We start from the raw sequence: 14,926 nt of genomic DNA, 5'->3' as shown, positions 1-14,926 counted from the left end.
TGTACCCATTGCTCCACATCCTTGCCAGTATAAGCTGCCTTTTATGTTTTTTGTTTTAGCCATTTTTACAGATATAAGAAAAAGTCTCAGTTGTTTTGATTTGCATTTCCCTGATGACTAAGTTTATTGAACATTAAATACACATCAACAACATCAATTCATAGAGAAATTAATTTTCTGTTAGTACTTTCTGTTAGTATTCGCTTTACTTTTTCTCATTTTGATGAAAACCCTTTCATTAATTTTAACATATTTACAATATAAAATAAATAATTTAAAATGCTAATTTAAACAAAAATTTTCAAGATATTTTTTGAGAAATCTGATGTCAGTGTTCTCATATTTTAATAAGAGTACCTTTTATTTTTCTAATATGCTACATAGACTCTAGTATACTATAGTAACTTTAGAGAGAAACACATGTGATATTTAGTGTTCTTTATAATGAAGTGGTTTTGCTAAATCACTTTATTTGATCTGTGTATTAGCTTCATGAAGTGCTTAGAATCCTTACTCCATAGGAAAGCAAGCTAAAGGACTTGGGTTTCTTTCTAATGGCTGAAGTGGCACAGGTGGCTAATGCAGATTTAGAATTTGAATGATCTTGGGTTGTCTTAATGGGTAGTGATGCTCTTGTTTAAAGGAGCTGCATCTAACTGATCTTGGTCATTAATGGAGTATGTGTGCAAGTGCACATCTTCTATGTGTTTGGATTTATTTTTTGCATTATTTTTCAAACTCAGAAGGCCATTTTTTTAGTTCTGTAGTGGTTTGCTTTGTCCCTGGCCCAAGTGTAAGGATGGTTTTGTTAGGAAAGGTCATGTGTGTTTGATCCCAGCAATCCTGATTCTGTTGTCTGTGTTCTCTATAGTGCTATGCATTTTGAAGGTGATCCTGAGGGTTTAAACTTAGGTCCTCATGCTTGGATAGTAAAGTGCTCTTACCTACTGAGCCGTCTTCCTAGGCCTCCATGTAATATTTCCTTAAAAATCTGGAATTGTGAATCTAGATTGGGTTTCAGCTAAGCTTCCTTTGTTGTCACTAATCTAGAGTGCAGCTTTGGTTTGCTTCATAGTCTCAGTTGACTTTCTCATGCATGTGAAGACTGTGGTCTCCCGTGGCCCAGAGCTTTGACATTTATCATAGGTACAGTCCCAGCCTGCTTGTCTGTGGAATGCTCATTACTAGTTTCTGCTAATGGTCCCTTTGACTGTTACTATTATTATTGTTATATTGTTCAGAATCCAGTTGTGTTATAGTGAGGGAGTTTTAAAATACTATTCCAGAAAATATGGCTCAGAAGTATAAGAGCCTTGTCTAACACTAAGCATTTTGTAAGTGATAAATTAGTATTGAAATTTGTTTTTAATCATTATTTTTTTAGACAAAGTCTAGGCTAGTCTCAGATTTACTGTATAGCCCTGGCTGACTTCAAAACTTGTGGCAGTTCTCCTGCCTCAACATCTAGAATGCTAATTACAGGTATGAGCAACCATATCAGTCTTAATTCTCTCTGTCTCTCTGTCTCTCTCTTCCCCTCTCTCTCTCCCTCTCTCTCTTTATTCTTTTACAGGTGTCTTTTACATCATGTATCTTGATCTTATTCATTTTCTCATCCCTTCTCATCTGGCCTCTACCACTGCACCCCACCCCAAGCTAAAAAAAAAAATAAGAAAAAAAGAATAACAGAGGGAAAAATTAAAAATCTCATTATGAAAGCCACAATGTGACCTACTGAGTAATGCCATAAACCCCTTTGTCCATATATCTTTACTTGCTAGTGTTCATTGCAAAGAGTCACTGGTCTGGTTCCAGGCCTCTGATCACTAGGACTCTTCCTGGATATCCTGTTGTTCTGTGTTGTGGAATCCTGCAGCTTTGGGTCTGTAGGTCAGGTTACTTCACATGCTCTAGCAGATCATTGGGATTGGCCAAGTTATAACCCTGAGTCTGGGCCTGGGCAGTTATAGGGTTGGTCCACCAAGATGAGAAAGAGGATAGCTCTCCCATGGTTGCAACTTCGGGGCTGGCTTCCCCACACCTGCCTAAACAGGGTTGGCTCTCCTGCTGTTATGACTGCAGGGCCAGCTCTCCCAATTGCCCCAGATGTTAATGTGGGGTGAGGAGGACAACTTTCTCCTCATGCTGCCACAAGACAGATGGGTATTGAGGACAGCTCTCTGATGCTCACAATTTTGGAGCTGGCTCACCCATACCTGCGCTAACAAGGTTGGCTCTATTGTGCTGTCCTGGCAAGGTACAGGGCCTGCTCTCCCAAGAATTGCAGCTTGTAGCGAGCAGGGATGGCTTTCCCACTCTTGTTACCTCAGGGTTGTCTCTCTCACTTGCCTTAAGAGTTGATGGGTGGGGGTGGGAAAAGGCCTTTCTCCCCACCCCATGCCACCATGTGGGAGATGAGAAGTGGAGCTAGGTCTCTCCTGCTCCCATCCTCCAGGTTGGCTCACCTGTGCTCTCATCAACAGGGTCATCTCTGCTGTGCTGCCCAGACAAAGTACAGGGCTCATTTTGCCATGTGTTGCTGCTGGTCAAGGAGTCAACTCCCTCATCATTTCAGCCTGCTCTCTTCCTCTCTTGTCTCTTCAGATTTACCTCTGTTCACAGGATCTGAACCATTCTTTCTCTCTCCCCCCCATAAAATACCGTGCCATACCTCTGTTTCCTCTAATAGTGCCCATCTGGCTGGTGCTGTAAGGTGCCAGGTCTGTCCGTGTTTTCTCCCTGGAGCACAGGGTGAACAGCCCCAGGCCTGCATGTAGGTCTCCCTCTCCCACTCAGGTCACCATGATGCTGGCCTGGGCCATGCTTCCTCATCACAAAGACATCATTATAGTGATGAACCATCCAGCACCTATGGTACCAGGTGAGTTCTTGTTTAGTGCATTTGGCTGCTCTCCACCCACCCAGCCACATGGTGTAGGGTGAGTGGTTCGCTGAAGTTCAGTTGCAGGCTGAAATTAGAATCCTCAGTCCATTCCTGGCTGTGCTCCACCCACCCTGGCTATATGGCATGGAGTGGGTGCTTTGCTGGAGTTTGGTTGTGGGCCAGAATTCTTAATTCTTAAGTATTATACAAAACTACTCTATGACTCAGCTTCTTACATACTCTCAAAGATTTTGATTCGAGGGAATTCAAATTCTCAGAGCAATTACCTGTTTATTAACAGGAATTAATAATTCTTTGTAGTATGAACATTAGGGTTTTGGTGGATTATCTGTAATGAGTATAAAAATACTTTCTCTGCCTTCTTAATCCTATTTGTCCATCTATACTTGATTAGCCTTGGTGCCCAATTAGTGTCTACTTGAGGAAAGAAAGTTAAATGTAACAATTAGTTTCAGCTAATCATAACTGATATATAAAATATCCAGACTATTATCACATATTCTGATGGCTTTCAATTGTTCCTTGCTCTGAATCATTCAGGGGACACATTTTTTATAATGATGTGGATAATAATGAAGTGGTATATAGATCTCTTGGGTTGGAGAATTTAGCCTACTGAATCATTCTTGTGTCTTTCCTAGGAAGACACTGAGTGGTTACTTGAGAGGTTTGTGTCTTAGATAAGTTTCAAATGGTAAGAAATGAAGAGGAGAGAAGAGCCATGTCAAGGATTATCCCATTAGTCCCAACACAAACATCATGAAACTGTGTTAACAAATTCCAATTGGGGTAAATAGGAAAGAGTAGTCAATGGTCTGAACACATTTGGAATCAGAACAGGGGAAGGTAAGCCTCAATGGATTCTACTTGGCAGACACAGTATTTGCTTAGTTTTAGAGTTTGGTTTCCTAGACACTTTGTCATTGACAAGAAGAGTTAAGTGAGATGCCAGGACAGTACACACTGCTTCCCAAGTACCCTTTTGGCTTAAGCTTTACCTCTCTTGACAGTCAACAGTTACTATTTGATATTCACTTATACTACATTGATTCTAGAATATTGCTTTATCTTTCCTTATTTCAGACAATACCTATAGTTGAACACAGCAATGGGATGGATTTCCCAGTGATATGGTTGTCTTAGTCTGGGTTTCTATTGCTGTAAAGAGACACCATTACCATGGCAACTCTTATAAAGGAAAAATATTTAATTGGGGTGGCTTACATTTTCAGAGGTTTAGTCCATTATTATCATGGTGCAACATGATGGCATGTAGACAGACATGGTGCTGGAAAAGTAGCTGAGTGTTCTACATTTTGGGTTGAAAGCAACAGGAAGTGATCTGAGACATTGGGTGTGGCCTAAGCATATGTGAGACTGCAAATCCCACCTCCACAGTGACACACTTCTTCCAACAGGGCCACATCCACTCCAACAAAGCCATACCTTCCTAATACTACCATTCCTTTTGGGGGTCATTTTCTTTCAAACCACCACAATGGTAATGTAATAATAAGCTATCAGCATCTGCATAAACATTGTCATAAAAGTCACCTTCTCAACTAATTTGCATTTACAGATGTTTCTTACACAGAATCCATGGTATGGTTTGGAACACAATAGAACTCAGTCAGAATGAATCATAGGCCAGGTGTCTTAACCTTGGTAATGCTGACATTTTACTGTGACTAACTGTTATGAAGAACTTTTGAAACCTCAAAAACAGAATGTTTAGGAAAATACATGGTTACACATATTAGAAGCTCACCACACACACACACACACACACACACACACACACACACACACAGAGAGAGAGAGAGAGAGAGAAGAGAGAGAGAGAGAGAGAGAGAGAGAGAGAGAGAGAGAGAGAGAGAGAGAGTTGTGTCTACAATAACAATGTCTTCACCATCATTAAATGTCCCTAATCAGCTCTCTCCCAGTTGATAACCATTGACCTTGAGACCAGGGTTCCATTTGAAAAGGATCCTGAACACTGTTGAGATAGTTAAGTCAAAAAATGGCAGATGTAACTTAAATGCCTTTAACTGCAACAACATTTTGTGTCCCATGTTTCTTTCTAGAACATTGCCACTTTCCTTTGAAAAGATGAACTCAACCATGGCTGGGCTTTGAGCTTGCTAACTATTAGTATGTACCAGAAACGATGGACTATTGCATGTTGAAATATGTTGCTGCCCTTGCCTGGCTGGCTTTCTGCAGTTGTCAGTTCAGGAATGCACTCCTGTACCCTGAGGAGTCCTAGAGAACATAGAGAGTGTTCATGGAGATGTGTGAAGGTCATTTGCTTGAGTACTAGCAGAGCCTTCAGCCAGCAGTATCTGTCCAGCCATGAGAACAAATCCTTCTGTCCATAGTTGAATGGCACCAGTTGATGTGGAACAAAGATACTGTTCTTCGCCAAGCCTGACTTAAAAGAGAAGTCAAAAGCAAAACAAACTGTCTTTAGTTATAAGCTTCAGAATGCTTTATCATGTGACAATATAAAATGCTGTAGCAGAACTGGGCTGTTCATGTAGATCTAAATATATAATCAAAACTTGGGTCTTAAGTATGTTATCTTCTTGGCCAGCATATATTAAAGTGATCTTAAAATTGGTTTTTCAGGAGGTTTGAACCTAGTGTATTTGATAATTCTTAAATATTTTTATTAAAACAACAAAACCAAAACCAACCAAAAAACCCAAAACAAACAAACAAACAAACAAACCCAAAAATAAGAAGAAAAAAAAAAAGAGAGGCAAAAAAGTGTTTCCTTGTAAGCCAAGGAAAGGTGTTGGTCTGAGAAGAGGCTGCGTGAGGTTAAATGGCAGTGCTGCAGGATGAACGTGAAGGCCTCAGAGTGAGGACAAGGTGGAATTGCCAGTTCTGAAACTTCAGGTTGAGAATGGTCAGCGGAAGCTTGAGGCATCAGTAAGAATCTGGTGTTCTTTACCACACTGTTCCTCCTGGCAATGACTGTGCTTTGCTATAGAATTGAAGGCTCTAGAGAGGGGCAGGCAGAGCTGAAGTTTAGCCATCTGGAATCAATACTGGTATGTAACAGTCTCCAGCCCCTGAGCTCCTGTCCTGATAATAGCATAGATTATGAATCTCAAACCAAACCATTTATTTGCAAAATTCTTTATTTGGCAAAATCGTTGTTTCTCCTGGTGCCCCAGGTTTCTTCCTATGAAATGAAGTCCTCATTAAAAACCCTTTCAGGGTTGCTGTAGAAATTTGATGCAATTGTAAGACATTGAACAGAGTCTAGGACATCTGAGGTGTCTAAAATATGTTGTTCTTTAAGCTGAACTTTCATAGACAGAATGCACCCGGGCTTCAGCACTGTAGCTGCAGACCTGCTGCATAGGCCCCAGCGATGCAGTGGGTGCATACCCACCTGCCCCGTCTCTGGCTCTCTTAGTTTTCCCCGAAGCCCTATATAACAGGGTGTTCCTTCCTCATTACAAAAGAACAGACAGTATATTGAATCCCAGGAATGATAAGTGGTTCATGCTTAACTAGTATCAAGAAAAAAATATATGGAATATATGAAAAAAATATATTTTTCTGGTAATTACATAGGGTTGTTTTATGGACTTAGAGAAAACTCAACTTTGTTTGAAATTATTCTAGACTAGGAAACAACCATTTTATCCTATGAACTGTGGAAGTCAGCATGTAATTTATACATTACTTTACATGAATACTAGGATTAATGATACTTGTCTTTTGAAAAAGATTAAATTACTTAAAAATTTAAAATATTACACAGTCCTCTTATAAAGTCATTGTTTTGAAAGACATGAGCTTAGATGCATAGAATTTGTTGGTGATAAAATAATAAAAATTAGAATAAACTAATTATTTTTATTGTTCACAGGATCTTGGCTAAATCTCATCAAAATATATATATATATATGTCCTTCAAAATGTGGGTGATACAAGGACATTTGTGTTTCCACTATCTCTGTGCTAGTAATAAGACCAATTATAAGGCAGTGACAATGGCCTCATCCTTTGTATAATAACACTAATGACAAGTCATCTACAAGGTGTGTACAGTGTTAATTGAGAAAGCTACATATTTTCCTGAAATCTTTGATAGTCTCTTGAACATCTTTCCCACATATGCAGCCTTTGCTTGCCTAAAAACTTCTTAAGGGATCCCATAGCCTTTTAGACATCAATGACTCATTCATTTTATGAGAGGCTATTGCATAACATTGTGCTAGACACCAGAGATGCAGAAACAGGGCAAACATGGCCTTCAAGGACATCACAATCAGAGTAGGTAGGGATTGATTGATTTGTATAGGAAAATGTGGTTTCGGGGAGCATGGTTCCTTTTAGTTACAGGGAGGAATGTTTGCTTTTTAGGCAAGGTGATTTGTGAGATGAGCATGAGGAAGGAAGATGTTCAGAGGTGGACAAGAGAGGGAAATCTGAGAAAGGCATTTGACCAAGTCTTAGAGGTAGATAGGAGCCCTAGAGTCCTCCAGAATGACCAAAGAATATAACGAGGCAGGCCACTATGTGAGAGGAGCCTGCAGAAGGGCTTGATGCCATAGTGTCATAGATATTTGGGTGATGGACATCATTAATACAAAAAGAACTGAGAGCCAAGCATGGTGACACACACCTATAAACCTATCACTCAGGAGACTGAGGAGGAATACCATAATCTCAGTACCAGCCTTGGCATAAGATTGCTTTAAAAAGAAAAAGCACAAAACAATAGAAATCCAAGAGAGACATAAAGAAAAAGCTACAAGGAACATTTGACAGACATCATAATTTGTAAGTAATTATATATATTTACATATATATTTATATTCTATTACAAATACACACACACACACACACACACACACACACACACACACACACACACACACACATACACATACCACCAGGGAATAGCAATCAGGAAAGTTTCATTTATCCTGATCTTTTTCATGGATAAAAGTGAATATGGACCAATCCCTATAGTACCTGGAAGACCCACAGAGAGCTTTTGTAGGGGTAAATCTGTTTCACTCCAGGACTTTCTCTCCCAAGCTACAATTTTTCATATTTCTCCACTACAATACTCACCTTCACCAACAACCAAGTCAAAGAAGCAATCCCTATACAATGATAGGGGTTTTGCGTCCTGTTTCAGTCCACCCCAACTGCAATCAGGAGTACAAGGTTGCAGTCAGCAGAGGCCTGCTGGGTTTCCTCACATTCATTGCACACTGGGTCCCACTGTTGCAGATTCCCAGAGCCATGACTGATGCCTGTTGCATCAAAGCAGGTTGTCTTGGAGATTCTTCTATGTGCTATGGATACTTAAGTAAGCTGTAAGTTTTTTCACTTGGTGGAACTAACAATTATAAACATTAAGAGCTTAATTTCCATGTATCCTTTCTGCACATCTTTGAGTATTCAGTGGGAAGTTGCCATGTAAGTGAAAATGTGTCTAGACACAGATGTTTCTATATTCAACAATGGGTTTGATTTTCTGAGCTGCAAAGTCAAATGTGTATAACCTTTGTGACAGCATGTGCAGACTAAGGGCAAGACAGATGTGAATATTTCAGGAAGGACTATGGAACTTCACTGACTGTAGGACTTTGTGAAACAAAATAAAACCATACTGAGAATGAATTTCCAGTTGGTAAGAACACTGTGAAGTAAATGGCTAGTGGCAGGCATGCAATTTTTTTGTCCCCCCCCCCTTTTTTTTTAATTTGGGATACCTGAAAGACTCACTTTAGTTAAATTCCCTTGCATCAATCAAAATGACACCGAGAGACCATCTTACACCTGTAAGAATGGTCAAGATCGAAAACAATGAAGACAACTTATGTTGGATTGGATGTGGAACAAGGGGGACACTCCTCCACTCTTGGTGGGAGTGCAAATTTATATAGCCATGTTGGATATCAGTATAGCAGTTTCTCAAAAAAATTGGGAATTAATCTTTCTCAAAACCCAGCTATACCACTCTTGGGCATATAACCAAGGAATGCACAATCATACCACAAGAACACATGCTGAACTATGTTCATAGCAGCATTATTTGTAATATCCAGAACCTGGAAACAACCTAGATGCCCCTCAACCAAAGAACTGATTAAGAAAATGTGGTACATATATACAATGGAGTACTACTCAGCAGTGAAAATCAATGACATTATGAAGTTTGCAAACAAATGGATGGAACTGGAAAATATCATCCTGAGTGAGGTAACCCAGACTCAGAAGGACAAACATAATATGTACTCACTCATAAGTGGATACTAGATGCAAAGCAAAGGATAACTAGAGTACAACCCCATAGCTCCAGAGAAGCTAGCTAACAAGGAGGACCCAGAGAGGGATACATGGATCGCTCTGGGAAGAGGATCTCCATGATTAAACTGGGGATGAAGTGTGGGCAATGGAAGGTAGGGAATGGCTGTAGCTGGAGAGCTACTCTCCAGCTCCCACCAAACCCCAGCAGTCCCACAGCCCACTTATAAAATAAACACACAGACGCTTATATTATTTGAACTTGTGGGCCTAATGGCTCAGGCTTTTTGCTGTCTAGTTCTTCTATCTTAAATTAACCCACTTTTATTAATCGATATCTTGCCACGTGGCTCATGGCTTACTGGTACTTTACATCTTGCTCCTCATGGCAGCATCTGGCAGCATCTCCCTGACTCCTCCTTTCTGTTCCCCCAATTCTCCTCTCTGCTAGTCCCACCTATACTTCCTACCTGGCTACTGGCCAATCAGTGTTTTATTTATCAACGAATCATAGCAACATATATTCACAACAGATGGGGGATGAGAACATAAGGGAATGGGATAGTTGAGCTGGAACAGGGATGGAGTAGGAGAACAATGAAAGAGATACCATGATAAATGAAGACATCATGGGAATAGGGAGGAAACCACTGCTAGGAAAGTTCCCAGGAACCCTCAAAGATGACCCCAGCTTAGACTACTAGCAATAGTGGAGAGGGTGCCTGAACTGGCTCACCCCAGTAATTAGATCGGTGAATACTGTAGCTGTCATCATAGAGCCTTTCTCTAGTAACTGATGGAAGCAGATGCAGAGATCCACAGCCATACACTAGGCTGAGCTCCAGGAGTCCAGTTGGAGAGAGAGAGAAGAGGGATTCTATGAGCAAGGTGTATCAAGATCATGATGTGGAAACCTGTAGAGATGAGCAAACCAAACTAGTGGGAACTCATGAAATTTAGGTCAATAGCTGAGGAGCCTGCATGAGACTGGACTAGGCCCTCTGCATAGGAGACAAAGCTTGATCTGCTTAAGGGGCCCCCTGGTGGTAGGATCAGAATCCATCCATGGTGCATGAGCAGACTGTTTGGAGCTCACTGCCTATGATGGGACACCTCGTTCAGCCTTGAGGCAAGGTGAGGCACTGGGACCTACCCCTACTAAAGGTACATCCCCATGGGAGGCCTTGCCTTCTTGTAAAAGGGAATGGGGGGTAGGCTGGGAGGGGGAGGTTGAAGGGGCAGGAGGAGGGAAGAGGGAGATCTTTGGTATGTAAAATGAATAGAAAAATTTTCTTAATAAAAAAAAGAAAAAAAATTCCCTTGCATCTCTGCCAATAGGCAGACTACAGTATTTATAAGTAAAAAGATGAAGGAAACCATGAAGGTGGTATAGAGCTATCATCTGAGATACTTGGTGACTGAGGCAAGAGGTCCATAAGTTAAAGGCCTGCCTAGACTACTCAGTGATTTTAAGTTCAGGCTGTGCAACTCAGTGAGATTGTCTCAAAATACTTGCTTGAAAAAAGGACTGGAGATAGAAATAAAAAGAAAATGGAGAGAGTTTACTCGGGAAATGCTTTTAACGGTTGTTCAAGTCATCTGCTTCTATGTGAGGAGTCATCCCAGGCTACATAGCTTAAACTCTGTCATGATGCAGCAGGGTGGTATAGCCAGCTGGGTGGTTCTTGCTGGGGCCCCTCAGTGGTTCCCACTCAATAATGCACAGCCACAGACAGCCGAGCTTATGCTGGGCTTTCAGAGGCCCAGCACATGCCACCTATTGATGGGTTTGGAGCCCCACTGAGGTTGCACACTCAGAGGCCTATTCTCCTGTTCAGTTTTCACAGCTTAGCTTTTGGGTTCTAACAGAGAAGACCAGATAAAAGACTTCTCACAGAGCTGGCTAGCCTTAGCCTCAGAGAATCTCAGTTTGCAGCATTTCACCAGCCAAAGGCCCCTCACTCACAGAAATGGAAATATCTCATATCTTAACACACCAAGTTTAAATGACTATCTTGCAAAATAGTAAGTGGTTTGGGACACATTCCGTGCAGACATTTGTGAATAGTGTAAAATGCCACTGCAGAATGAATTGTCTATACAGGTTGCCTATTGTAAATGAACCTGGCACTTGTAGATTAATGGGGAGATGACTTATGATTGTTAGTAAGCATGGTGATCAAATAGCACTTAATACCTCTACATTTATTGCTAAATCCTGAATATTTAATAAGAATAAGCACATGTCCTAACACAGTACAGAGAGGGTATTTTTGAAGTACAGTGGTATTCAGAGGAGGAACCAGAAAACATTAAAAAAATTATTATATTTATTTATATGTGTCTCTGTATGTGTGGATGCACACACCCTTGTGAGTATACATGAATGTGTATGTACATGTTCAAGCCTGTTCATACACAGAAGCCAGTAGAAGGTGCCAGATTCCTCAAAGCTGAAGATGTAGGCATTTGCAGGACACGCAGCTTATTATCTGAGTGCTGGGCTTCCAATTCTGATCTTCAAGGATCGTGCAGCAAGCATTCTTAACCACTGGGCCATCTCTCTAGCCTCCAGATAACCTTAATGATAAATGACCAGATGTATTCACCTTAAGTTTTATGGGCCATGTGGTGTTTGTTATACTGCTGTTGCAGTGTGGAAGGACCCATGGACAACACAGAACATAGTACATGAACCTGAGATCACAAAATAAGTGTCAAGACATATTTGACCCAAGAATTACCATTTGCTTATCTGTTCTCTGATTCCTCCCAAGCAAAAGCATGTGGTGTCTTTCTATTAAACCATTAATAAACTGGGTTATGAGGTAAAGTCTAAAAATTGTATCAGGTCTGATTTGATCTTGTGACACATATGATCACTTAAAGTCATGGTCACTAGACACTGTATCAAAAAAAAAAACAAATCCCTTTCTCTAACGCAGTATTTCTCTAAATGGAAGGCACTGACTGCTATGGTGTAAGGTGAAGCCAATGACAAAGAATTGTTATTTAAGTCTGGCTAGCATTATAGTTCATTGTGTGACAACAAACTTTAGAGACCTGTCTGAATGCATGCAAATGTAAGGTAAATATTTAGACTTTAACCACAAGGCATTTTTCTTTCTTAAAAACTTTGCAATAAAAATAATTTCCAAAAGATATTAATAGAGAACATTAGTTTTATTAGACCTAAGAGTTAAGTTAAGGTAGAAGCTGTGTGGAAATTGAAAGAGTGAGAAACTGAACACACACACACACACACACACACACACACACACACACACACACACACACACCAAAACAAAACAAAATAAAAACGAAACAACCCCTGCAAAAGCAAAAAACAAAACAAACCCAAACAAACAAACAAACAAAACAACTTTTTCTTTTTGGTGGAAATTTTACATTAGAAAAATATTTTTAAAACTTGCAATTTTTGACATGTAAATCAACAACTCAAAAACTGTAAAGATATTTTTAGCACTGTTATAAATAAACTATTTCATAAGGTAGTTTAATTTAGATATTAACTCAATGTTTTGTTGTGTTCTTTTCTACAAATGTTCTTTTGATGTTTGTGACAAGGTATTTTTATGCAGTCTAGGCTGACTATGAACTTAGGATCCTCTGTGTCAGCCTCCAGAGTGTCTGGGCTTTAGATGTGCACCATCACACCCAGCTACAAACTGTCCTTAAGTGTTTTATATTTTTGGAAATGAGATATCCTTAAAAAGATGGAGTGATCAAATTTTAAAAGTACATTATAGAAATTAGGAAAAACATTTTCTACTTTCAGAAAAGAAAAATATGCTTAGGAAAATTTGAGAAACAGTAGAAGTGACTGCAAAAAATGCTCGCTTAGTATTTCTTCATTAAGACTTACGTCACAGTGATGTGCTGATTTTAAAAGGGAAGGACACAGTTTTCTATAAATCAGCAGCCCCTTGCTAGTCATCTCTATTTTAATGAACTAAAATCTAAGTTTATACATAAACTCATATGTGTCCCTCTCCCCACAACAGTGGGAGATGAAAATATCAGGGCCCTTGCAGATGGGGGGAAAGAGACAAGAATGAAGGAGGAAAGAAGACCTAAAAACAGGATGTTCTTTATCTTTTTGGATTATACATCTAAGCACATGTGCTAAGTTTTCTGTAAAAAGTATTATAACCACAGGCTTCTCAATGGGATTGCATCTTGAAAATACCATGGTTCATTTTCTCACACAAGTCCAAGCTCCTTAAAGAAAACAGGCTAAAGGGTAGACACGCTCCAGTTCATCCAGTGGGGTCTGCTAAAGGTTTCCTTGAGGCTGCACTTCCATCTTTGTTATCAAATGTAACACCACGTTGTCCTTGACAGGAGTTTCACTGCGGTGGCTAGAGGCTTTCAAATGGTGTTTGTGGTTATGTGGTTGGGGAAATGACCAGAAGTAAACATTACAAGGAAAGAAATACTGAGAACATGTCCATCATGGTGCTGGGTCCTGATGTCTGCAATCAAAACATGGTGGTGGTGGGTCTTACTTCATCTTGGAATTGTCAAAATTATACACAGAGTGCTTGTTTATTGAACCTCTGAGAATGACAATAAAGATGTCCTTAAGTTGTCCCTGCCCCAGGGCTGCATCTGTGATAAGCAGAGATGTATGTGTTCCAAAGCATAGGGAAACCACACTGCCTCTTTGTAGTCTTGGTGTGTACCCAACGCTTGCTGTAAGGTTAGGGCAGCATCCAGCTATGAGTTTGATGGTGCAGTTTCCCAAAGAAGCATCATGCTAAAATGAATACTATCTCAATTTGTCTTCCCAACCAAACAAATCATGGCACAATGAACAGGTTTTTTGAGATGTTTCCGGTCATGCGCTGCTTATCTCAACCTTTCTGTGCTTACATCCTTGCCTCAGCAGGAGATCAATTATCTGTTCTGTTTACAGGATGCATTGTCTTTCTCTATTTTCAGTCTGTGTTTTCTTCATGCGTCCTCCCCCAGCTCAGCTCCTTCTGCTAGGAAGGGTCTATTTATCTAGAACTGCCTTTCCCTGTTCTGGCTGGTTTGTTTTTAACTCTAAGAGGACTTCAGCATCTTTTCATGGCAAAAAACAAATCTTAGTTTGTCTTTGTTTCTTTTTAAGTCTCCTCTATCCTTAATGCTCTCCTGTTATGCTCACGGTGCTGCCATTAACCCCAGCTTTACAGGGTATTCCCTGGGACAGATAATGACTTCATGTTCGCCTATCAGGATGTGTCTGTCATTCATCTTTAGTCAAAGATTTGACTGTGACACTGAAACCCACTTCTCTATGTTTTAGCCAAACGAGTAGTGCTAACTGCCTCAACCTCAGACACTTTGTTCCTAAGGGGAACATCTATTGTTCTCAAGAGACTGCTGTGGTTTGTTCTGTAATTAAAATGCTGTACCATTTCCAAAACTGTTTCATATGCTAGCCTCCAAAGAGGGGATCTGCAGTAAGCAGTTATTTTACTACATCTAGCTCACAAACTTTACTCCTCAATTAAGCCGATTAAGCAGAATTCCCTCTCTTCCTCCATCACTTTCCTTTCCTTTGCAGATGGAGACTGGAAGGTGACAGTTGTCACTGGAGATCTTGAAAATGCTGGCACCACGGCAACAGTATCTCTTTGTGTCTATGGAGAAGCAAGATGTTCAGGACCCATTATTCTGGGGTCTGGAAAGCACCACCTGTTTAACCCCAACAGTGCAGATATATTCAAG

At 40.2% G+C, this 14,926-nt stretch overlaps 1 protein-coding gene across 3 annotated transcripts in view; it reads left to right on the top strand.

Moving 5' to 3' along the window:
• Positions 1–14,926, top strand: part of Rp1 (RP1 axonemal microtubule associated) — a 378,321-nt gene that overhangs the window by 310,326 nt on the left and 53,069 nt on the right. For all 3 annotated transcript variants that reach the window (XM_076563965.1, XM_076563966.1, XM_076563964.1), the window contains one exon: positions 14,763–14,926. In XM_076563965.1, the coding sequence (XP_076420080.1) occupies positions 14,763–14,926 (164 nt within the window). The remainder of the gene's footprint in view (positions 1–14,762) is intronic.

This window comes from Peromyscus maniculatus, chromosome 2 (genome assembly GCF_049852395.1).
Source record: "Peromyscus maniculatus bairdii isolate BWxNUB_F1_BW_parent chromosome 2, HU_Pman_BW_mat_3.1, whole genome shotgun sequence".
NCBI lineage: Eukaryota > Metazoa > Chordata > Mammalia > Rodentia > Cricetidae > Peromyscus > Peromyscus maniculatus.
This window is presented reverse-complemented; position numbering and strand designations above follow the sequence as displayed.